The sequence below is a fragment of the Sinocyclocheilus grahami genome, unplaced genomic scaffold, assembly GCF_001515645.1.
Source record: "Sinocyclocheilus grahami isolate Dianchi unplaced genomic scaffold, SAMN03320097.WGS_v1.1 scaffold167.1, whole genome shotgun sequence".
Classification (NCBI taxonomy): domain Eukaryota; kingdom Metazoa; phylum Chordata; class Actinopteri; order Cypriniformes; family Cyprinidae; genus Sinocyclocheilus; species Sinocyclocheilus grahami.
The window spans coordinates 458,178-485,282 of record NW_015505346.1 but is presented as its reverse complement, the minus strand read 5'-3'; the positions used below and the strand labels follow the sequence as shown (position 1 = coordinate 485,282).

The 27,105-nt window shown below is 39.2% G+C and overlaps 1 protein-coding gene across 1 annotated transcript in view; it reads right to left on the bottom strand.

The window, feature by feature from the left end:
* diaph2 (diaphanous-related formin 2) overlaps positions 1–27,105 on the bottom strand; it is a 329,306-nt gene that overhangs the window by 283,437 nt on the left and 18,764 nt on the right. The window contains exons 6-12 of the mRNA XM_016282860.1: positions 22,575–22,691; positions 18,771–18,889; positions 17,570–17,634; positions 16,196–16,300; positions 12,055–12,117; positions 6,785–7,120; positions 573–687 (exon numbers count right to left, since the gene is read on the bottom strand). Coding sequence (XP_016138346.1) covers positions 573–687; positions 6,785–7,120; positions 12,055–12,117; positions 16,196–16,300; positions 17,570–17,634; positions 18,771–18,889; positions 22,575–22,691 — 920 coding nt within the window. The remainder of the gene's footprint in view (positions 1–572; positions 688–6,784; positions 7,121–12,054; positions 12,118–16,195; positions 16,301–17,569; positions 17,635–18,770; positions 18,890–22,574; positions 22,692–27,105) is intronic.

The following is a 27,105-nucleotide window of genomic DNA, read 5'->3' as shown; positions in this document are numbered from 1 at the left end:
CTACCAAGGCCACTCACTGTCAAAGGTTCAACTTACAGCCTTGCCGAAGGAAACATCCACTTTATCCTTCTCCAGCAGTGTGAATAAACAAGGGAAGCAAACGGAGAAACAAACTGGCCAAAACAAGAGTGCAACTCTCTGTACTGTAACTTTCTCTCTCGTTCTTTTCTTCTTCACTGTCTCTCGGGGGGCATCCAGTGAAGCGGAAAGGCAGCCAAGCTAACCAAGCATATCTGTCCTCTGCTCCTATCGAAACCCACAGCCGCTTAGAGTACGGTTCCCGTGAAGGAAGAGGGATGCTTTGTAAACTGACTCTGTGCTGACATGTAAAGTACACTTCCAACTCTGCAGACTGCTAATTGGCACAGAGCTAAACGCTTACTTAATCTGATTCTAGAGACTGCATAAAAAAGGGAAAGCCGGTGGAAACTGAGACAGCTTCATGAAGATAATTATGATTTCACAGAGACGATTGGTTTCCCAATGTTTGGATGGATAAAAGCGGGTATCAGGGTAGCTGAAACTATGTGTGCCTATATGATTAGGGGGGAGGCAAAGCAGGTTGTCCTTACCTCTGGATTTAGAAGAGAAGGACAGTGAAAGCTGGCTGAACATGTCCGGGTTCTCAAACCGCTCCTCTTTGACTTTGAGCCAAAAGCAATTTTCCGCCATCTCCTGAGGCACTATCTGCAAGCACAGAAAAACTCCATCAAACACCAGCAGGAATAGAGCAAGCAAGCACCACTGCACACTTAAGCACACACACACATACACAAAGCATGCATACCTGATTCATACATCTCTCAAGTCTTTAGTGACACATGGTCTTTCAGAAATCAGTCTAATATGTTGATTTGGGGCTCAAGAAAGAGTTAATATCAATGCTGAAAACAGTTGTGCTGCTTAAGAAATGTGATACATTTTATCCAGGATTATTCGATGAATAGAACTTTTAAAAAATGTAACAAGCATTAATGTTAAAAAAAAAAAAATCTTTTTGCAACAACATAACAGTCTTTAAAGTCCACATGAAATCAAAATGTACACTATTTTCTTTTCTTTTTTTAGTGCACATAGCTAGTGTTGAGATGAACAATTAAAATGTTCAACTGAAAAAAAAAAATGTTTGTCTTTGTAATCTTTAACCAAAATCTAAAAAAAATTTATCTGATGACATCAGATTGACAGCTTGGGCATAATACCATTAGTTTGCTGTGAGTGAGAGATGGTGAGGAGAAAAATACCACCCTCTATTTAATATTTTGTTTCAGTTTTATATACATTACAATATTAAAGTCAGTAGCAACTTCCAGTTCACAGCGACTTTAACTGCCAGTTCACAGCAATTTAATGCATGCTTGCTGAATAAAAGTATGAATTTTTACTGACCCCAAACTTTTAATTGGTAGTGTATCCAGTAGTGTATTTTTCAAACATTCCATGCCATAAGTGTTGAATTTTAAAGTTAAAAACAACCTTTTTTTAATTGAAGAATGCATTTTACAGTATATGACTAATATACCTCTAATATGCTTCTTAAGGAAAACCCACCAGATACCAATCAGATAATGTAATTAGGACTTCCTCACAATTGATCAGTCTACTAATTACCCAGACAACCCAGCAACTACACTGCGAAAATATGTTGTTCATATTCTAGAAAATATTTGCACATCCCTTGTGTGTGTTTCTGTTTATGTGTGGGATTAGAATCAGGATCAAAGTGATGTAAACTAGCGGAGAGAGGTGGCAGTTTAAACTATGTATTTTTTCCCTTACGGTTTACATATAGTAACCTCCTCCCCCTCATCATCTCTGCCTCATTCTCTCCGCTTCATTACAGCACTAGCATAAGGGAATTCAACTGTGCTACTCGTCACAGTCAAAGCCAACGTGTGTATGCAATAAATTAGGTGCCGGCATGCTAAGAATTTGAAACCTAAGACTTTAAAGCTATTGTTGACTTTTGCTGAGAGAAAATTGAAATAACTCTCCATACATATAAAACAGTCTCCAGTTTATCACGCCAACATCTTTAGTAAAGTGTCTCCAAAGCACAGTAGCACCAGGACCAAGGAAAGACTTTTGTAGTGCGAAACTACATGTTTTTAAAATTGACTAGTCAGTGCCTGAAGACAAAGTCTTGATTTCTTCTTTTCGGACGGACGGACGGACGGACGGACAGACAGACAGACAGCTAGATAGATAGATAGATAGATAGATAGATAGATAGATAGATAGATCTGCATATTAAATAGGTAGATTTCACTATCTGTCAGCCTCTTAGCGTCAGTATCAAACCTCAGTTTCTGTCACCCCAAGTTGTAATGTATCAATCTTTTTTTTTCTTTATTCTTTTGCTCTGCAATCAACACATCATCATTCAAACCCAAAATAAAAGAAAATGACGGGTTACGTTTGGCACAAAATAACACCTGAGAAGACATTTCTTTCTTAATCTCAGTGTACATTATTGTTGTAATTTATATAATTGCAGCCCAACCGGTAGAAAACTATCTCCAACAGCATATACACACATATCACCATTTTCAAGAAATCTGTGGGATATAATTAGAATCTTGATACAATAGAAGGGAAACTGTCAGCATCACTAGGAGTTGCTAGATTTATGGATAAAAAACCTTTTGTATTCTCTTTCATTTGAAATAAGATATGGTAATTTACTCAACCTCAATAATAATTTAAAGAAAATGATACGGCACGTCATGACAGGAGCAGAAAACAGGAAGTCCAAAGATGTGGTGAAATGCCTCTCGATTATTCAATAAGCCCATTCTTGTATGAAGTGTTTTCATAAATAAATCTGTAAATTGATTGTGGAACTATTTGCTTTGAGTAGCATCGCCACCCCCTCTCACTTAGGCCGTCTGCACTACAGAATTATAAGTGGTCTGCCTGTGCCTGAAAGTCTTACCTAGCTAGCCAAATAAAATGATCATTTAATAATGTCATGTAATTTAATTAGGGGTGGGAATCTTTAGTCACCTCACGATCCGATCAGATTCTGATTCTGGGAGTCACAATCTGATTCCATTATGATTCTTGATCTACTTTTCCCCCCCTTATTAATTAATTAGTTTACCGACTTCAGAATCTTAAAATCCTTACATTTACATATCCTTTACATAAGTAATTAAGTACTTTTAAAAATAATTACAATTTGAAAAAAATAATTAAATCAGTTGTATGTTAAGAATTTTAAACTAATATAACTTCAAAACATACAAGCAAGTAGCAAATAATAAAGAGGAGCACAGAAACATATTACAAACAACAAACAAAAAATGCTTCAGTATTTAAGATTATCTGAACGTTTTCCATTCAAGAACTGTGAGTGATTTTTCTTCATCTTTACTGTTGTTTTATACTATGACATCATAGACAGCGGGAGATGTCACGGATCTCTTTTTAAATATAAGTAGTAATGTGGTTTGTCCTGTCTGTTTAATCCCTTAAGACATTATGTTTACATTAATTTTGCGTCATAAAACCATTTTGAGACGCAAGTGCATTAAACCACATACACGGAGACGCGCACAGCCACACGCGCGAGCAGTCTTCACAAACAAAACGTGCGTCAGCATTTGAAATTGAAAGCAGCCTTCTGTTAGTGAGGTTCATATTTGAAATATATGTCCACTGCATTCCAAACCACATAAATGATGACTTCGTAGAGCATTTGTAAGGAAAATACTGATGAGCGAGACCGCACACTTCAAGTGTAACATCAAACAAAGCGAGCGTCTCTCACAGCGCATCCTGTGCAATGAAGCCCACAAATGTCCTTGCAATTCGCTTCAACCTTTCTGAACTTTATGAAAGATTATTTTACGGAAAGTGCAAGAGGTGTATGTGTGTGAGGAATTGGAAGCAAGCAGAATACGGGTGTTTCTAAAGCAAACTCAGCATCATTGCGCATTTGGTTAAAAACTAAGCTCAGAATCAATTCTGAAATTCTCAGAATTTATCCAGAATCGTTGGAGAAAGAATCGCGATGCATCGATTAATCGATTTTTTCTCCCACCCCTAAATGTAATGTAATGTAATTTAATATTTTATATTTAATTTAATTTAGGCAAGATATAATTATTCCTTCATAATGTTTAGTAAATGTTTAGGATTATGAATATGTACTAACATGGTGAAACACTCTAGTAAAGGTAATGGTAGACATTCAACTACGTTCCATTTAGTTGTTCAACCTGGCGCCTACTTTGCACCACATTCTCAATGATGATCCACATTACTAGATAGTATCAGATCACATTTGTAATCTCACTAAGTCCAAATGGAAGACTGAAAACACAGAGAGACTGACAGAGTGAGAAACGAACGGTCTCATTAGTGTGCTGCCTCATTAGGGCACCTGTGAAAAAAACGTGACTCCTCCAAACAGAGTAATTAACACAAGGTTCAGCCAGGGTGACCTTGTTCACGCTCAAGCAGCAGAAAGAAATACTGTAGCTTCCTTTCGCCTTGGGCAGCTACACCCATCTCTGGGCAGAAAGTGAGCAGCTCCAAACGGTCTTAGCTGCAGATGCGAGCAATCATTTACTTTTCCATAAAGGAGTGCGGCTCCCCTGTGTGGGTGTTCTAACAGTTGGAGAAATTACATTACAGCACCTCCAGGCAACAATCTCCGATGTTGCCATTTGAAAGTCCGTTACATGCTTTAGGGAAAGATCAGGAGGAGTGCAGGGGCTGGAGTGTTTCCCGACTGCCGGCTGCTTTCACTGTCTGACTGTTATCTTCCTCTGTTGTGAGAGATGGAGGGGTCTCCGGTGGGTGATTTAAAATAGCAAGAATCAAACTAATTAGAATTCTCATTTTCATCCTCTCTCCATCACCTATCACCGTCACATCAGCATAATGACACCTGAGAGATCTAAGCATTTGTAGGATATCAGACCGAATCAGACAATCTAAGATTTGGTCAAAACCGAGTTGAGGCACGAGGAGTCACAAAAATTCCACAGAGGCCCAAGACAACAGGATGTCATAAATCAGACCCCAGCCTCTCTGAAGCAAGCCTAAACCTAAGCCCCTGTCACAGAACAGTTTTCAACATTAACACAAAAGAACACATTGACAAGTCCAAGGAGATTGTAAAATTTTGGGGCAACCACGCATCACATCACCTTGTCCATGTCTGTTTGAGAGTACGAAAGACACAGCAAACGCATGTCAATAAATAAGGTGTTATTATTTCAATCTTCAATATTTTACTATATTTAATATTTTATAAGCTCAGCTATTTTGCAACTGCTTCAAATCTGGCTAATCCTAACATATAACAAAATAGAACACAGTTTTTTTTAACTCAAGTACTGTATTACAAAATGTGAAACATTTTCTATGCTGAAACGAACTTATTTATTCATTTGTAAATAATAATCATACTTTTTAGCTAGAGTTAATCAAGTTCAAAATAAAAACAAGCAAATATTAAAATAAAATTAATGTATTTATTAATATTATTATTATTATTTAATTCACTAATTACATACACACACACATACTATAGAACCCATTATAATCAGTGATGCTCTCTACACTGGATGTGGCACGGCGTGACACGACAAATCATACGTGCCGTCATTCATTGCGATCCTATACACCGGATGCAACAGTTGTCGCGCCGCAACACTGATCTATATATATCTTCTCTATTATAGATCAGTGCGCTGCAACAGCTAAAGTCTGTCTACAATGACTGGACGCGTCACCCATTGCAAATCATTCGAATTTTGTGTCAGTACGTCATAGATAGAATGAGGCAGCAGTTTACTGTTGGGGATTTGTTGTGTCGCGCCGCATACAGTGTAGACAGCATCGCTGATTATAATGGGTTCTATAGTATTTGTATACTATATGTATATATTTGTAGACACGATGTTAGGCCCACTCCAAATGCTCTCATTGGTTCAGACGCGTGATGATGCCCATCCCAAACCAGTACTGATCAACATCCCACCCCTCCTGTGACCCATGGTTTGCCTGTATGTGTATTCAGAGCCAGTGAGCAACGGAGATTCAAAATAATAATAAAAACTGCGTTAATGTGCGATAAAATAATTAATAGACGATAACAATGCGTTAACTTGCCCAGCCCTAATATATATATATATATATATATATATATATATATATATTACTGAGGACTGAGTGTATCCTCTCTGCACTGATGCATAAAGATGTTAAAGACAAGTTCGAGCAGAAGCATGAAAAAGTACAAATAAATTAATCCAGTTTTCAGACTGTTAAAATCCCCAAGGCGATGGGTAAATTAACGATTGAGAGTTAAAAGGAAAAATATGATGTGAAGAGGTTGACCCACAGAAATCGCATTTAAATGCAATGGAGGATTACGCAACATTGTTTTATATATTTGTGTTTTGTTTCATTTTAACTCAAAAATGTATTCAATTACGACCAGAATGTGTGCGCAAGGGCACTTGAGCAAATTAAATAGTTTACAGCCTGATATCTTGAAAGGGAGGCAGAGTGGCAAGTCGTGAGTCTCATGGCTCAATGCTCTTTTTAATAAGCTGCATGTGTACTCGTAGGCTTTGGACCATCAACTCCCACTGAAAAAGTTGCACTCTCTTTTTCATCCTTTCTTCTTGTCTTCCTCTTACACGCTGGGAAGGCTAAATAACTGCTACTATTTGCAATTTACTGCTGACCTTGGAGTGTGTTATGCGGTTCTCAGAACATGTGTGTTTTTAAACCATTTAAGCTCCAGTGATGTTCAGTGTCTTACCTTGGACCAGTTCACCCGCTTCATGACGCTCTCAGGTTTGTAGGTCTTCTTGGACACCAGTCCATAAGGCAGCTGGACAACGAGTGGAGGAGGAGCCAAAGGCATACCCGGAAGTGGGGGCGGGCCTCCTCCGGGAGGTGGAGGTGGTGGTGGAGGTCCGCAGCCAGGTGGAGGTGGAGGGGGTGGAGGTCCCAGAGATGCAGGACAAGGAGGAGGTGGAGGAGGTGGAATGCCTCCACTTGGTGGTGGTGGGGGAGGTGGAGGAGGAGGCGGAGGTGCAATTCCCCCTGGTGGTGGTGGAGGAACAGCACCAGCTGCTCCAGGTCCCGCCGCAACCTGTGAAGGGATTAAAAAGAATCAGAGACAAGAAAAGGGCATCTTAAGAGACAACTGTGAGCCAAACATTCACCTCAACCACTCCTGTTCAGCTTCTACACCCAAAGGCCCATGCTTTTATCACCATTACATGTTTTATCCCATCAGAACTAGCGGGTGAGACAAGGGCAAAGGAGAGTGGAGGATAAAAGACTGTGAGTGTTTACAGCAACTGACTTTTCAATTTTAGAAGAGTGCATTAAAACAAGTCTAAGAAAGTGAGAGAGAGGGGGAGAGATAGGGGTGGAGGGGCTCCTCGCATTCATTAAATAAGAGTTGATAAAAGCAGATGGATGACTTGGGGCCGCTGTGGCCTTCCCTCCGGGCACTGGTTCCCTCAGCAGCACTGAGCATCTGCCTGTCTAGCGCACAGAGCACCGCCTCCTGAGAGCCAAGTAGGGGTCAGCGCTCAAAGGAGCCTGAGCCCACCGCCTGATCCTCTCACTGGGGAAACTGGGACACGGCAATTCCTGAGGGGCAGGTAGTCACATTGAATATGTAAATAAATAAATGGCAGGTCGGTTGATGTGACCGGTAGACTCTTCTGGAATGTACACACCTGTCAAGTGTTTGGGCTCTCAGAGGAGCAATTTGAGAAGTGTTGCACAAGTGGTAAAGTGAATGTGTGCGAGTCTACATTTATATGTGATGGAACGATTATCTGGGTGGAGGCTGGAGGGTTTTTTTTCATCCAGTGTATCCTGTAACCCAGGGTCCAAAAGTAACACTCACCTAGTGCCAAATGCATGTAGAAATTGGATTTGGCAAGCAAATAAAATATGAGAAGCTGAAAAAAAAATCTACTAAAGAATACATGCCTTAAAGGGGTCATATGACGTTGCTAAAAAGAACATTATTTTGTGTATTTGGTGTAATGCAATGTGTTTATGCAGTTTAAGGACCAAAAAACACATTATTTTCAACATACTGTACATTATTGTTGTTCCTCTATGCCCCGCCTTTCTGAAACGCGTCGATTTTTACAAAGCTCATCGTTCTGAAAAGCGAGGTGTGCTCTGATTGGCCAGCTATCCAGTGCGTTATGATTGACCGAATAAGCGTGTGACGGAAATGTGACGCCCCTTACCATACTGTGATGCCGTGTCCCAGCCCAACGACACAAAACCAATAAAACCCATTACAAACGAGGCATTTGTTGCATCCAGTGGGGAAATAATTACTGATTATAATGACTTATACTGTCTTTTTACACGTTGCGTATCACGCCACGTAAACATAAAACCATGTAATTTGTGATCGGACAAACAACAAGCGCTACTCTACACTGCTCAAAGCTCATGTTTGAATCATCAGTGGCAAATTCTTTAAATATGAAAATGAACTTACAGGCTGTGAGACAGAACAGCCGGCATTGTAGGCTACTCTCTCAGGTTCAGAAAACAGTCCTCCGTAAAATGCGCTGCACACATCTGAATATTTGGGTTGAACTGTTCTGGAACAGTGTTGTAAATCCAACTTAACCGATGATTTCTAGTTGTGTCCTCTTTTGGAAGGCCAAACAAAGTAGTTTCGCTTTCACAGCGAAACACACAGCGTCTCCACGAGTCCACGACATGGCGGCAGCAGCAACAATACTACAGTGAGAATAAAAGTTACGCCTTCTTTCTTTGCGTGAACATTTGGGCGGTGTTATGCAAATCTTCCCACACAGTGACGTAGACTGTGGGGCCGTGTTTAAACAAGACATTTTAGGAGGGCGTGGACATGTCTTAACTTTCATAAAGAATATCTCTTTGGGTTTGAAACTTTAGTCTTTGCAACTTTAGGGATCTTATTTATGCACAAACAGCTTGTAACACTCCAAAGAGAAAGAAAAACTTTAAATTGCATCATATGACCCCTTTAAACTAATGTTTTAATGTAAGAACTTTTAATTATCAATAAATATCAATTAATGTCTTTAATTTAATGTCTTTAAAAAAAAGAGTATTATTTAATTTTCTCTGCAACTCCATGTGCCAATACAAATGTGTAATCTAAGGAAATAGCAAATATGAGGAAGAGTGAGATCAATCAATCAATAAACCAATAAATAAATAGGTGTTCGTCTTAATAATAATAATAAATTAAGCAGTTATTATTATTATTATTGTACAATTAAGTAGTTATTATTATTATTATTATCATCATGCATTATAATAATAATAATAACAACAACAATTTAGCTATTATTATTATTAATATTATTAGATTTAATATTTAAAATTTAGATTTAAAATATTACATAACTTTAGAAAAACAAAATAACCCACAATTTGCTTTAGGTCAGGGAAGAATTAATTGTGGACCCTGTTGCAGGAAACGTTCAGTACACAGAAAACAAAACACAGATAAAGAAGGTGAGATGAAGCTTAACTCTAGGTAACATCAGGCATTATACAGCAGCATAGTATAACCAATTTCTATGGGCCTCGTAGGATTCCTTTAAGCTTGGCTCACACACACACAATTTAAAAGCCATTTCAGTGTCAGATTAGCAGCGGAGAATGAAAAAGCGACTGACACTGAGGGCATAACTCAAAAGAAACAAACATGGTGAGGTTTATGATGATCATCTGTTATTGTTTTTAAGACGTAATGACACAAGTGTTCATTCGTTCCGTATGGAACATACTTAACTGTGATTACACCGAATGACAAGATGACAGTATCGATATTTGTTTGTGGATGAAATATGGAAAGTGCTTTGTGTAGACTGATTCATCTCGTTTAATCATAAAGCATAACAGATGAGAGTAAACCATTAGACTTGATTAACATGTAAATTGCCTCTGTAATTTGCTAATAGATTGAGCGTATGAATAGGATGCAGCCACCTGAACTTTTTGCAGTAATGAGAACAGTAATCGAGCTTGAACGCTCATGCAACTGGTGGCGGCAGGCAGTCGACCTAACCTTGAGCCACAATCTACAGAGTTTTTAGCCAAATACCTGTTTCTTGTTCTTTATTTTTCTTCCCTGACTTACTTTCCTGGTAACTGAAGATAACTGAAGTTCACAAGATGGTCTCCAGGAAGAGAAGCCATTATGAAGGAGTCAGGGCTCAATTCATCCAGTAACTGATAAGACAATAGGTGGTAAATGTCCTGACAAATCATCCTTGCTCGCAACAGAATAAACAGGTATTTTGAATCATTGATAAAGGGTGGCCAAGTCTCTTTAGCAACAAATGATATGCAAATGCTTCAATTAGAAGTCCCAATAGTCCAGATATGACTTGACCTTTGGATGATTACAAACCATTTTTCTCTCTCTTTTTCTCCCTCCTTCTTCTTCTCAAATCTTACTTTGCGCCTCATTTTCATCACTGCTTAGTGAAAAAGTTTCTCATTTTCTAAAGCAATTCCCCTCTCTGTGCTCCAGCCTCAGTTCAGTTGATTAGGAGAATGATATGCGTCGAGCCACATTTTTATATGCATTACCGAGTGTTTGATTATACAATGCAGGCAGTGGATTGTTTATTAGAGGGGAAATTAAAAAGGTGTAGGAGCATCATGCAGGAAGCCGAGGTCCCTTGACGAGTACCCTGTCCCATGATTATGCGTCTGTCAATCGCCGGCCCGTTGTGACCCATTTTCTCTTTTAAGTTTAATACAAGAGAATGGCAAGCAAATTAGCAGCTAAATTAGAGCACCGTCATTTCCGCATCGCTTTGGCCCTCTGTGGCAGCTTGTGGCACGCCGCAGACCCTACAGCCATGGTTCTGGAATGCTAATCAACCTCCAGCACTCAATTTTCTCTAGCCATACCCCTTATTCTCTTTAAACAATATCCATCATTTAGACCAATTTTAAAACCAAAACCCATTTTACACAGGAACATTTTTCATTTAGGGCTCCTTTCCCCCTCTGTTTTCATTTTGGCTTCTTATCTTGCTTTAAAAAGCAATTTATGAAGCAAAAGTCTGGTTTGATAAAGGTCTAAGCTGGCCACTGACCTGAATTTGCTGGCCGTCTCCCATACCATTCAGTGGCACTAATTAGCAGCCAGCATGTCTGAAACTCTGTTATATATGGACAGGACAATATCAAGTAGACAAGCATCCATTTACACTCTCAATGGGTGGGAGGGCACTCCGAGTAGAAACAGTCACAGTCTGGGTAATTAACTAGGGCTAACACACAATTAAACCATCTCAATCTCATCTGTGATGAGCAAGAGGCAAATTCAATTAGATTTGGTTACTACTGAGGGTTACAATACTCTAGTTAAATGGAAAGATGGGGTTTCATTTTCCCTTCCAGCTGGAACTGGCTCTGGGAGCCTGTTCCATCTCGTTCCTGTAGCTAATGTGGAAAAGAACAATGCTAGCAAACCTAGAAATAAGGGAACAGACAAACTGCTTGCTTCATACACTTTCAAGCTTCTAAGAACTGAAAGTATTCACAGTATAGAGATTGTGTTTGGCGAGATTCACCATCACAAGCTGTTTATATGCTGGAAATGTGGTAAGGATTATGGCCTAATTGTGTAGCATGCATTTGTAATGGATGATTGCACAGCATCTGTTGAGAGTCTTGAGACAATACAAAAAATCAAAGCTCTGGCTGATCAGTGAGAGGTAACAGCTTTGATCAACCTGTTAGAAGGTATAAAAAAAATGCTGATTTTCAAAGATGTTTGAATAGCTTGTAGCTGGTGTGTGGTGAGCGCACTGGCGCCGTTGTCCTGTGGCTGCTGTCGCATCATCCAAGTGGATGCTGCACACTGGTGGTGGTTGAGGAGGGACCACCACACATGATTGTAAAGCGCTTTGGGTGTACAACAATACACAATAAAGCGCTATATAAATGCATCATTCATTCATTCATGTTGGTGGGTGGCTGCATTGAGCATGCTGGGAAGGCGGAGGGAAGGGTTAGGAGAACACCCACCTTGCTGTTTCTTTCGCTGATGCTTTTCTCTGCTTTTCTTAGCTTGTCTCTCTCACTAGTCAACTGGACAGGTGAGCGTCAGACAGACAGATACATAGACAGACAGAGCAATGGTAAGGCAAAGAGAGATTTCATAGCTGGAAGAGGAGAATAAAGCAAAAGTCAACTGCCAACTTTACTGAAGGTCACATGGCAATAAAACTTGGGGACAGCAAGAAATTGGATGCAAGCAGCCTACTTGAACATTATCAAAACACTGTGTTTACCTACTAATGAAGTAATACAGGGTTTCATTAGTGGTTGTTGTGAGCTTTGCAGGAGTGAATTCATAAATTAAGAACATCATTAAACACCCTCACACAGTTCCAGTTCCAGACACAATTGAGCGCAACAGTGCCACCCACCTTTTCAGCGGACTTGGATCTGAAATTATTTGGCCCATAGAGATTTTTTACAAGTCTTTATTAAACCGTTAACTTTCAGATTTGTTTCTGGAATCCTGTTCTTTCAAGTTTTTCCCATCATTTCACTGCCTTATGACGGGCTCAGTGAATTTAGCTCAAGCACTTAGATTCAGTGATGCTTTGCTCCCGCTTTGAACTTGCTATGAGCAGCCTCTTTTAAAAAAGAAAAGGGGAAAAATAACATCTTAACAGCCTCTTTTCATTCAGAGGAAGCATCCTCTACTGCCTCTAAAATACACTTAAATGGTGCAGTTTCCCCATACTGCATGTAGGGTGGAATCAAATATTAAAGACGCGTAATGGAAAAGAAGATGGATACCTTCATGGTGGGGACAGTGGAAAACTTTGATCACATTTGAAATCCTGTCCTTGCTTGTAGTGTTTAGTAAGTTTTGTTGTTTTTAGCTGTATTTATTTTTGACGATATGAAGGGCAGAACATCAGCTAACACATTGAACATTGTCAAGAAGAACAGCAGCATCTTTGTATTCCTTGTGATCGTTTCCTCAAAGAGAGAGAGAAAGAGAGATGGCACACATGCACTGCATTTCAAATGAATCAGCCTGTAAAGGTGAATGGCCGAGCTGTGTCCCCTGATACTGACCATGGCAACAGCGCAGGGCACATGGCGACCAGCTCTATGATTCAAGCGAAGTGCTGTCCTTATCGGCATCATTACCGCCAGACTTCTTGTCAAATCCATCCCGGTAGTGGCAATAAGACGCAGGTCCAGCCCTGCACTGCACCATAATGTTACGAGTCCCATGTTGGTACAGACAGCTGACCGCACAGCTTTCTGAAACTTATCAGATGCTGCAAAAGATTTCTCCCTCAGTATCGCTTGGGTTCTGAATTATTAAGCGAGCTACCGTTCGATTCCACATATTTGACACTATTCCCTTCCTGCAGAATGTCCAAGAGGAAAGAGACGAGGAACCCTGGAGAAATGTGTTGCACTTTGTTGCCATTAATGTGACACAATTACCAACTGCAGTCAAATCAAGAAAGGGAAATATCAATCCACCACAAAATGAAAAGAGAGAATATGGTTACATGCTTATTTAAAACTGGGCTTGGCAGAACAACTGAGCAGGAGGCCTAATAATGCATGCACTCTCATTAACTCTTAAAAATACATGAAATGAAAGTGCAAAGCTCTTATTTTATTCTTTCCATTTCACATTCAGTCTGTCCGCAATGTTCTGTACCACAGCTTTGATGAGCTCATCGGACTATTATTTTCGCATGAGCTGTTGCGTTGGTTCCTCTGAATAATGGCTCTCTTCAATTATGTGTTAAAGGCAAATCTGTTGATAAGCATGTCTTTGCTGTCATCTCTTTGTTGTCCTTTAAACCTCGGTCACCCTAATGGTACAAAATAATGTGAAAACGTCTGACAGTCATGCTTTTCAGCTCAAACCTTTTGAAATGTACATCATAATGCAACCTAACAAGGCTTATTTTAGAGATGTTATTTTGAAACTTTTGTTATCATGAAATCTAAATCTAATAAAAATGTATATAATTCATTTTAATTAAATTTTTACAGTACAATGTGTTTTGAAACCAAGTTCTACTTTCCATCTGTACCAGATGACCAAAGAACAACAAGTTAGCAAGTGGGTTCAAGTGTGGGTGAGCGTAGTCAGTTTTCACGGTGATGTGCACCCACAACATTGTGAAACTGTAGTGGGAGAAGAGTTTTACACCGGCTGTCTAATAAAGGGTACAATTTGTCACCTTTGCGCATGACAACCTATGAGTTTATATCCCTTTCAGATGTGCCAAAACACCCAGGGGATAAATGCAAGTCTCTCATGCTAATATCCTGGTGCTTCTTTAGCGAGTACATTATATGTTCTCTACCAGAAGTGCCAGAAGTCTGTTGATGCGAGAATGTTCCAGAGCCAAAGCTTTGAACGTGCCATCAGAGTGCACATTTGGAAAGAGTATGTGTCTCCAGGGCTCCGCTTCGCTCCTCTACCTGTTAATGTGCTGGAGATGACTGAGCTTCAAAGAGAAGGCGATCGCCTTGGGGTAAGACTGAAGGACACCCAGGGAAAAACAACAGCCGAATGACACTGCTGTCCAGGAAAGCAAAGCAGGAGAGAGCAGGTGAGCAGTCATTAACGGGGTTGTGGTGTCCGTGAGGAGGAATGCATTGGGTGCGCGCAATATGGCTCGGCATGAATGAGTGTAGAAAAGGAGGGATGATGGTGACTGATGAGGAGCAGAGCGCAGAGAGGCCTGGGCTCATGAATATGTGTAGGAGTTGAGAAAGTGATGGACGAGGCAGATGGAGGAAAGGAGGGAGGCAGAGTGGGTAACGTGCCGTGATTTGGCTCTCGGGGCAGATGAAGTGCAGGGGTGAGGACTGCACACAAATGAAGTGTCGGGCTCTGAGATGCTCGGCTTTGCACGGGGAGGAACCCATTCCAGCTCCGCCTCCACTAATGTGCCCATTTGGTAAATCTGTGAGAATGAATGGTGGTCCAAGCTGCCAGGGTCCTTAATGACAGCAACTCATCTCAGTTTGAAGGTGGGGAGGCTCTTGTTGGAAGAAGCTGGGGGCAATAGGGCTTAGAAATGCTGAGAGGTAAGTAAACAGAAAGACAAAGTGCTGGCTTTTCCGACCGCAATATATTTGGTTTCTGGAAAACTATTTACGCCGAGGATGATGCTTCACAAATGGTGATATTTTTTTCCTCCTATTAAACTCCATAAGCTAAGCAAGCAAGCTACTTCTTTTGTCCCAAGGCAGCACTAAAATATAAAATGTTTCAAATTGGGTTTGGTAGGAAATAGCAGTCATTTTGCGGGAGAAGGACTAAGGGTTTTTCTTGACAGGAACGATGATGTGAGAGCCAAAGACGTAACACAATCCCTCAAAGCATTGATACAATAGCTAGGAACAGGCTGTGATGGAGCAATTGAGAAAAATCAAATCCAACAATTTGAGGGGGAGATTGGCCCTTTATTAAATCATACAATCCCCCAAGTCTTAAAATACCCATTTAGAGCACCACTGCATTCACGATAAATGATAAAAAGGTTTCAGTTCGACCAAATTAGCAGAGTCTCTCCCTTCGCCGCCACATTAGAAGTTGCATTACCATTTGAAGCAGACAGAGAAAAACTGCTTCATATGACCTCACAACACAATAAGTACTAGTGATCCTAATGTGCTTGTATAGCTCATTTTCAGGGCATTTGATGAGCTGAGAGTCAAGTAGGTTTTATGATGGAGACAAATAATTTAATGCCTGGTAGTCTAATAGCCATTGGAGAATAGTCCGGAAACCGGAAAAAGAAGGCGTGTTGCTTCACGGATCTGTAGGACAAAGGGCTCTTCTAAGGCAACGTGAACTACAAAGCTCTCATGAGGGAAGATAAGAGAAACCTCAGTGGATTTGAAGCCTCTGAGAGTACAGCAAAGCACAGATCTGTTCTGTGGTATAATCAGTGCCAATGGAAGGGTAAACTATGCATGTTAAAGGTGAACGCTAGGGAACCGGCATCGGTGGTAGCTTCCATTAGCGTTAACCTGTGTTTGATAACCTTGGGTAGAGAGTGCAGAGCAGCTGAATGGGTCACACCTATGGGGCTGCTTGTGAACCTAAAGTGGTGATGAGAGAGAGCATAGTATGTACAGTGGGTTATGGTGCATGTGTTGTTACCTGGGCCTGCAGGGTGTTGATCTGAGACTCTAGCTCCTTGATTTTCTCCTCCTGCTTCTGCAGTTCGGCCTTCGCCTCCTGCCGTGCGCTGAACTCCTCGTCGAACTGAAGACAATAAAACACACACAAAAACATTGACATAACCATATGGATTCCATCGACCACAGGACACATCAACACATTCAGCATGTCTCTCCACCTTCACTATCATCATCATCTCGATCCAAGACTAAGCTTTTACTAGCTGCAACATCTGGGTCTTATTCACTTACAAAGTGATCTAACACATGTGCAAATATAATGTTGATGAATATGGATCTAAATAATCCAGAATTTATCACAGAAATCACAGTAAAGATGTTTACATTATTTAATTGAAACTATTCTGAATATTTTGTAATGCTGTTCTTTTGAGTCATAAATAATAAGGTTTCCATAAAATTATTAGGCGATACATCTGTTTTCAACATTGATAAAAACAATATAAAATGTTTCCTAAGCACCAAAACAGCATATAAGAATGAGTTCTGAAGGGTCATGTGACACCGAAGACTGGAGTAATGGCTGCTAAAAACTAGTTTGCCATTACAGGAATAAATTACATTTTAAAATGCATTACAGTAGAAAACTATTGTTTTAAATGGTAATAATAGTTCACAATATTACTGTTTTCACTCATTTAATTTTTTATTAAATAAATGCAATCTTGATGCACATGAGACTTTTTTCAAAAACATTTTTTTTAAATCTTACCAAGCACTAACTTTTGAATGGATGACAGTGTGCATATAAATATTAGATGCATCATATTCTATTAAATCTATATATATGTATAAAAAATGATACACAGCTGCAATCAAATGCATACACACAGTTAGTTAGTGTGACCCAGTGTTTTCAGCTACCCAGTAGTATTTGTGCTACAGTGCTTTGCCTTTAAACCGCACGCCTCAGATATCTGGCTGGCATTTGGCAGAGTTGGGCAGGAAGCTGAGCATAAGCATGGATACACTCTCAAAGCATTCTGGGATACAGCTCTTGGCTTCACTGACAACACCAGCAAGTGTTATCATCCTCATGAACCTCCAGAGGAAATGTTTGAACTAAAAAATTACAATATTGTTCAGTGGGGCCTTTAACACTATTTGAAATGGTGCCTGTAAATAGTGTTCCCAGTATGGCACAAACAAGCTTGCAGATTGGAGCATCAGCATTGATTCTGCTTGCACTGATACAGATCATGTTGCTCTGCTGCCAGCTATTGATCAGACGAGAACAATCAATGTGCTGTCTCACTGCTCATGGGAGAAAAGTTTGGTGACAGCAGCCTGGTTGCATACCAATAGCGGCACCCAGGGTGATTAATAGACTCACCTTTTTGGAGAATTCAGCCGCTCTCTGCTCGCTCTCTTCCACTTTGGCTTTATCCACGCACTGATCTGTCATACACAAACAGTCGGATGCATGAAAACGCACAAAACACACAAGTATATGTAAATTACAAGGTGCATTGTTAACAAGATGCTTAAGATTCCACATCAGACACCGAATAAAGACAATCAAAAGAACAAAAAACCGAACAGAATAAAATGAACCTGTCAGTGTCTCATTCCCCCCTCCCCTCTGGAGATTTGTATTCTGTTCTGGAGGTTTGAGATGTAAATTTAAAAACGGCGCCCCACAAAATCTGTTTTCATCTCATTAAAGTAAAGGAAGAAGTGAGAAAATCTAACATTTTTTTTGTTTCTGTAGATGGGTTTGAAACTTTTAATGAGCCTTTGTTGGCAAGTTACGAAAGTGTTAGTGACAAAACATAAAAGAGGGGCAAAGAAAAAAAAAATAGAGGACAAAAATGTACATCACCCTTATTTTATTAATTCCTTTGGTGTCCAAGAACTTGCATGACAAAACAATTGTCAACAAATGCTTTCCCCACAACATTTAATCATAAAACAAATGAAAAAAGTCCAGGACTGCAGATATAACCGGTACAGCTGTAGTCGTGTTGCGTTTATAAGACATGACATGCCAGCCAGGTTTTCCAGATAATGTTTTATTTATGCATAATGAGTGTACCTTATCTTATGTGTCAGGTGAGTGCAGGTGTTTCAGACAAGGCTCTCATGGGGACCGGGAAATAATAATTAGATCTACTCCAGGAAATCGCAAACTTTTATCAACTGCAGTTGCGCTTCCCTCAACGCAGCGTGATTTCACAGTTATGTTAGACAGAATGTAGTGCGAACCAGTGCAGGATTGTTATAATCATGCTCTAGACATCCCATTAAGCCCCAAAAATCTTTCTGGTGGATTTCATTGAAGTGATATAACTCAATACTGCTCTCTCGCTTTTACCTAAAGCTGCTTACCGAAACCTGAAACTCCTTTTTATTCATTCCGAAATGTTCTGGCCACTTTAACAAATGGCCACACAGTTCAAGACTGAATTGAATAGTCTGGAAAACTGAGCTGTACCAATGAATAATAACTTAAAAGGAACTGCGCTGAGGTCTAGTGTGGCGTTCAACACAAAGATGTTTTCTTCAAGACCCAGGAGACCTAATCTCAGACCTACCAATGAGATGACTGAAGTTCACATCCAGTCGCTCCCTGTAGGCAAAATCAGGGTCCATCCCACTGCGGTGGAGGACGATCTGGGACAAACACTCCTCAATCACCTTGTAATACTGAGGCCTGTAATAAAAAGAATGAGTACAGCGAGAGTGAGGGGGCAGAGTATGACAAGAGACAAAGCCGTTAACTTCATATAAAATACCGTCTCGTGCATTCCTGCGAGGACAGCTCTTCGTAAATCATCTGGTAAGACATATCTTTTAATGGTATTTCACGGCATTGAATTAAGGCTTCCTTCGTACATAATGAAATCACTAACGGCAAAGTGTGCAGCCAGAGAGCGGTTGGGTGACTTTGTCCATTCAAGGTGAAGACAAACCGACATCCTGGCCTCCATGGTTCCCTTTCTAATTTGCAATCATCTTTGGCAATTAAGGGCAGCAATAAAACCTGAGACGCAAATCTAATCAGTGTAATCTGTGTAATTAGTTGCACAATGGCAGGGAAAACACGGCCTTGTGTTTGGAGGGGTGACAATGACGGGACGGGGAGTAAATGGGTCTGGGACTAGCCACTGCCACAGCGCTTAGTGTGTGACCTTTTCCAAGTTATATTACCAAATTTAATTGCGAGTGACATTTAACAAATACAATGTCGACTTAAGCCGAGCTCCGTAGTGGCAAATAATTATGTTCCAAGCATGACCTTGAATGTCTCATGTAGGTATTCAATTTTCCTTCCAGAAATGTGTCGTCCCCTTCTCCCGGCTTCTCGACACAAAACAAGCTTTTGAATTCTAATGAACGAGCATGACTTTAAAAATGTCTCTGTGCTAAATAATTGCACCACAACTCTTAGCTAAAGCCACTTAATTATACAGCATTACATTTTTTAATCTCCAAATATTCTTGTTTGATAAACAATATTTGAGGGGGAATATAGACAAGCTACTGGATGAATGGCAGAGTTTGTTGACCCAAAGTAATAAATTACGCAACAGGTATGTATTTGCACTTATGTTTTCTTATTATCATATTTATTTGCTGCTGTTATGGTCTGTGTGCTGCTAAAAAGGAAAACCAAGATGTCTGCTAAATTCAGCCACAAAGGGTGACACATTTAATATTTTAGGTAATACACAAAAAAATATGCAAGCATTCAGATGCTTCCTGATCATTGCTGTTAATGTTAACTATAACTGTAATTATTAAAACAGTTATCATTAACTGAAATAAAGCCAAATATTAGATGGGAAAATGTTTTACTTCAGTTAGTTACAAAGGCAACAGATATTTATAAAATAAAAATATTTATATAAAAAAGTACAAATAAAATATGAATATTTGATGGAAAAAATACTTATTTTATATTTAATACATTTAAATACAAAATATTTATAAAATAAAATGAAAAAACATTTATAAAAAAGTACAAAATATTTATAACATTTTTATAAAAAATAAATATGATTAAAAATACTCAAATTAACTAGGAACTGAAAATATAAACAAAAGCTAATTCGGAATATTAATAAATATTACATTATTTTATAAATAATACAACACTGACTCTGATCGGAATAATCTCATTTAGCATACTGCAAAATGCTAAAGTACATATTTTTAAAAATAAAAGAGCTGACAGATTACAGCATCATAGAGGAATGCATCTCTTGTTGTAACATTTAAATATAAGAACCTGTTTTGAATAAACCAGCCATTAAGACATTACCATAATTGGATGTCTCTCCAAGCTCAATGACAAATAATATACTCAAATAACCAAACAAATAATCATATTCATACAATTTGCCAATTCGTGGCAATTGCAGCGATGTGTAATAAGCATGCAGAGGGGGCGGATGGGGTGGCTGAAACTGATAGGGCTGAGAGTGTCACCGAGCCCAGCTTAGTGGCAAGGCCTGAAGCTTACGCCTGTCACTGATGTACACCATTTCATTATCTCAATAAGCCGCCCTATTTTCTCAACATCCTGGCTACCACCACTGCCGCATGCTGGATAGAACTGGGAAGGAGACAACTGACCCAGAACTGTCACACCCCACCAGAGGAGACGGCATATGTCCCACTCATCGGCGCTGCTCTTTCCTTCTCTCGCAGTCTGGCACCTTCACTGTCTGCCTCTCATCTCCCATCCAACCCCTGCTCCACACTGTCCATCTAATCTTCACATCAGTCACGGCCAAAAGTAGAAGATGTGCTCCATATACTCTCCCTCTGATCTACCTTCTATTAGAGAGTCTTAGAGAGTTATTGCCCAACATCTTCCTTCCGCTGCTCTAAAAAGCAGTAAAAAGGAAGGCTGGAGGGCTGGAGGGCTGAAGGACATCGGTAACTGTTATTAAATCGTTCTGTTTATTTTATTTCAGGTTATTAAACAAATTGAGGGAAAACTTTCCATACAAATAACGAAGGACAGAGTTGAGGGCACAGAGTTAAATGATGATAAAGGTGTCTGGTTGTTTTGCTGGAATTAAAGAATGGCTTTAAATCAAACGGTGCGATCTATTGGCACGGAAAGCTCTCCTTTATGGCTGGCTTTGATCAGCAGAGTACCTCCCAACACCTATGAACAAGAGTGACGTTGTCGACTGATGCGGACTGAAGTAGAGAGATGCCACCAGCCTATTCTTCCCTCTCTCTCCTTGGAGACTCGGTCATCAAAGCGCACACTGATCTCAAGGGATCCCTTTAATCTAAAATTATAGCCATACAATTTCCCAACCAGCCAATCCAATCTACATAAAATGTCTCACCAGGTTCAAAAGCAACCAAAGATGTCAGTGATGAGAAGTTTATAGAGTGACCATGTAATGCAGATGCATATGAGGCAAACAAACAAAACTGTGTATCCATCTTTGAGAAATATGTTTTAATGCAGATAAAAGTGTCATTGCTCAAACATCGCTCTTAGCGATGGATCATGTACTTTATATCAGATATTTCTCATAAAAATTTTGAAATGGGAAAAAAACAGAAATCAAAATTCGAGTTGATATTAAAAAGTCAGATTTTTCTCTGTGGAATTACTAAGGTCTTTTTCTGAGGAGAAAAATCTGAAAGGCAGAAGACTTAATTTTCTCGTCATTTAATCTCATTGGCATCTAAAAGAAACAATTGGAGACGTTAAAGAGATTCCATTTGTTATTTTTCCTTCCTATGGGAGAGAGTCTTTAATAAGTGCATACATTTTTAATCAGCGTTTGTAGTGATCCTGTTTCCTGCCGACAGAGTTATAGACACAGGGGCGGGAGGGATGGCACTGAACGAGAATCTGCCATACTACTTGCTTAATGTGTTTTCTATTTCTCGCTTTTTCCAACAAGCCAGGCAATACATTATTCATGGCTCAAAGTGAGCAGCAACATGTCCATGGTAAATTCCCTCCCTTTCATCACTTCGCTCTTCCGTCTTTATTAAATATTTTACCTCAGCAACAGGTCTGATGCAACAGTGAACTGAAATGATCAGTATCATTTCTTCACTTTCTGACAGACACACAAACTCTGAGTGTGGCTGAACATGCAAAATAACTCTCTCTTTTAAATAAATTATCATTCAAGACATAGTTAAACAGCAAAAAACTACTAAAATCTTATATCTTGATATGAGTAATTTCATATTATTACAATGGCGCAGCTATACAGCACGATAAAGTTAATTGAGCTTTTTTGAATTATAAATAAAAATATCCCAAATTAAATTGTATTTGTTTATTTATTTTAATTTGTTTGACCATCACACTTATGGAATAGGATTTTAAGAAAACATATGATAGCACTCACCTGATATAATAATCATTCCTGATGAGCAGCAGGTGCTGGAGGATGGATAGGAAGTATGGTTCTGAGCCTGTGTCTTTCACCATGTTGGACAGGAGATGGTACACCTCACCCATATCAGTGCATAGATGGTTAAGGACATAACTGCACACTGCTTGCCATGTAGTAAAACAATGTTAATCAAAACATCCCATTTCTATACTACGTATGCATATAAAATTGTGTAAAAGACAAGAGTGACTGAAATTATTTGAAGTGCAGTAGTATAATTCTAAGATGAGAAAGAACAATAAAATGCAAGCAATACAACTAAAGGTGAATAGCCATCCCTCACTGGAAATCGTGTGCTAGTTTTAATTCAGAAGGAGGACTGAGTCAAAGGTTGAGTCAAACCAGAACTGATGTTATCTTCCTGCATTCTAAAGTATCTTCAGGGATCTAATTTGCTAACATATGTAAACACAAGTTTTGAAGAAAAGTGACAGAGGCAATACCTCTTCTGCCAGTTCATACCCTGGCTGTGGACATGAATCAAATGAAAATTCTTTAAGTTTGATTATTTAAAGCAATAAAACATGGATCAGTCACTTCCTTTTATATTCATTTATTTTCTGGACCGAAATCTCATCTTTAGTTTGTCTTGCTTGTCTCCAAAACAGAAGAAATGTGCTCTTAAACTTGCAGAGTATTGATTAAATGTCCAACATCTCCTCTCCCTGAGGAGAAAGGGCAGTGGCTTTCAATGTCTAAAATAGATGTAAGATCAGATAGTCATCATAGTCTTCTTTTTATATCATTATTATATCAAGAACTGATGTCCCAACCCATGTCCACTTGAGTTAAATAAATGACCGGCGATCTATTTTCAATGGTGGCAAGCTAAAGCATATGATGATTAATAATAGCAACTCGGTAGCTCATTAATTGTTTCTATTAATGGTCCTACAATGGAGTTAATATAACAACATAAATAATATAAAAAAAACAGTGTTATAAAAATACATTTAAAATGTCTAATAAAATAAACTAAAATAACAATCTTTGTAAATATGGGCAAAATTGTGTTTATATTTGTCATGCTGCACTGAGCAGAGGTGGGTGAAAAAGTCCAGTCATTACATGTACTGTAGGTTTTGACAATGTCTGTTGAAATATTTAAACGCTGACTGCAGGGTGATGCACTGGCTGGACTGGAGCACACTTTCTTGAGCCGCCACAATCACTCCTTCCCTTCCACTGGGATACAAATCAAAAAGCTATGGAGTCTCAATATTTAGAGGAAAACTCACAAAAAAAGTACAGCAGGTCTGTTTTCATTTAATTAAAGGAAATCTGTCTCAGGTTAGAGAACTCTATATCCTTTAAAATAATTTTAACTATAAACCGAGATACTTTAAAAAATCTATACTATATTGCATATATAGCTCTATATATTTATGGAACAATAATAAAATTGAACGTTAAGACTTCCAGCCACTTTAAAAACTCCCCTTGCAGCAAACCAATCTGCCCCAGCACTGCTGTACATTTTCTAATTAACTCATATCATTTCAGTTATTCATAAGGTTGTGAGTGTATCCCATGTTCTGTCAACTCAATGTGAGATTACAAGCATCTTCAGAGCATTACTGCTGATAACACAGGTGATCTGCTTAAGTGAATTATTTTCTCCACACTTCAAAACCAGCTAAATGCACCAGCAAGCCATTCTCTCTATTAAGCAGGGCCACGAGTGTGCACACAGACAGTCTGTGCATATTTGTATTTTGGGCATGTTTGCAGTAATATACTGGTGGGGAAGGTGATGCATAAACATGAGCTGTATCAGCATGGAGCTGAGCAATACAAAAGACAGAGAGGGAGGGTCAATCAATCACACTGCCCAACTTTCAATTAATATTCAACAGCTTCCTGAAGTCACTACAGTGGCCAGAACTAAACCAGACCAGAAGTGCTATATTTATACTACTACTACTACCACTACTAATAATAATTATTATAATAACTTACACTTTATTTCGATAGTTCACTTTAAATGCTATACTAAGTAACTTTGTAACTACATGTCAACGAAATCTCATTTTAGTATTAGTAGAATAAGTTGACATGCACTTACAAAGTTATAGTCAGTAGAATGTCTGTTTGGGGACCATCAAAATAAAGTGTTAGCAGATATTAAGATGACAGTCTACTAATACTAATACTCTAATGCAGCGATCTCAATTCCAGTCCTCGCGCCCCCCTTCCTGTTTTTTTTTATTTTTTGCATATTTGTCACACTTGAATGATTCAGATCATCAAACTAATGTTAATATTACACAAAGATAACCCGAGTAAATACAAAAGGCAGTTTTGAAATAATGATTTCATTTATTAAGGGAAAAAAGTTGTCCAAACCTGCCTGGCACTACGTGAAAAAGTAATTGCCCCCTAAAATCTAATAACTGGTTGTGACACCCTTTGCAGCAACAACTGCAATCAAGCGTTTGCGATAACCGGCAATGAGTCTTTCACAACGCTGTGAAGGAATTACGGCCCACTCTTCTTTGCAGAATTGTTTAAATTCAGCCACATTGGAGGGTTTTCGAGCATGAATGGACTGTTTAAGCATCTCAATCGGATTTAAGTCCGGACTTTGATTTGGCCACTCCAAAAGCTTAATTTTGTTTTTCTTGAGCCCTTCAGAGGTGGCCTTGCTGGTGTGTTTGGGATCATTGTCCTGCTGCATAACTCAAGTGCGCTTGAGCTTGAGGTCACAAACTGATGGCCGGACATTCTCCTTCAGCATTTTCTGATAGAGTGCAGAATTCAAGGTTTCATCAGTTATGGCAAGTCGTCAAGGTCCTAAAGCTGCAAAGCAGCCCCAGACCATCACACTACCACCACCATGTTTGACTGTTGGTATGATGTTATTTTTATGAAATGCTGTGTTGGTTTTACACCAGATGTAACGGGACACACACCTTCCAAAATGTTCAACTTTTTGGAAGGTGTACTGCATCAGTCCACATAATATTTGCCCAAAAGTCTTGGGGATCAAGATATTTTTTGGCAAATGTGAGACGAGACTTTGTGTTCTTTTTGGTCAGCAGTGGCTTTTGCCTTGAAACTCTCCCATGGATGTCGATTTTGCCCAGTCTCTTTCATATTGTTGAATCATGAACAATGATTCAACATTCTGACCTTATAAGTCAGAACCAACATTCTGATTCTGACCTTAATTGATGCAAGTGAGGCCTACAGTTCTTTAGATGTTCTTCTGGGTTCTTTTATGACCTCCTGGATGAGTCGTCGTTGCGCTCTTTTTGGTAATTTTGGTAGGCCGGCCACTCCTGGGAAGGTTCACCACTGTTTCAAGTTTTCTCAATTTGTAGATAATGGCTCTGACCATGGTTCGCTGGAGTACACACCTTCCAAAAAGTTCAACTTGTCTCATCAGTCCACAGGATATTTGCCCAAAAGTCTTGGGGATAATCAAGATATTTTTTGGCAAATGAGAGACGAGCCTTTGTGTTCTTTTTGGTCAGCAGTGGCTTTTGCCTTGAAACTCTCCCATGGATGTCGATTTTGCCCAGTCTCTTTCATATTGTTGAATCATGAACAATGATTCAACATTCTGACCTTATAAGTCAGAACCAACATTCTGATTCTGACCTTAATTGATGCAAGTGAGGCCTACAGTTCTTTAGATGTTCTTCTGGGTTCTTTTATGACCTCCTGGATGAGTCGTCGTTGCGCTCTTTTTGGTAATTTTGGTAGGCCGGCCACTCCTGGGAAGGTTCACCACTGTTCCAAGTTTTCTCCATTTGTGGATAATGGCTCTAACCGTGGTTCGCTGGAGTCCCAAAGCCTTAGAAATGGCTTTATAACCCTTTCCAGACTGATAGACGTCAACTCTGTTGTTTCTCATCTGTTCTTGAATTTCTTTAGATCACGGCATGATGCGTTGCTCTTTAAGCATGCTTCACTTTGTCAGACAGCTTCTATTTAAGTGATTTCTTGATTCAACAAGTCTGGCAGTAATCAGGCCTGGGGGTGGCTAGTAAAATTTAACTCACAGTTCTTTCATGATTTCACAGGAGGGGGCAATTAATTTTTCACGTAGGGCCAGAAAGGTATGGACAGCTTTTTTCCCTTAAATGCAATCATCATTTAAAAACTGCATTTTCTATTTACTTGCATTATCTTTGTGTAATATTAAAATTTGTTTGATGATCTGAATCTTTTAAGTGTGACAAATATGCAAAAAATAAAAAAACAAGAAGGGGGTAACACTCTTTTCACTGCACTGTGTATATATATATATATATATATATATATATATATATATAGCTTATATTTAAATAGTCATAAAGCAGCCTGACAGAAAACAAGAAAGGTGGTGAGATTGAATAAATAAATAAATAAATGCATACATATAGATATTATCTCTATAGGTAAATGTAGGAAAATATTTGTAAAGCAGCCTGACTGAAAAAATGAAGCGGGACTGAAAAACGTTTGTTGTTTAGAAAGAGAAGAAGGGGAAAAGGAC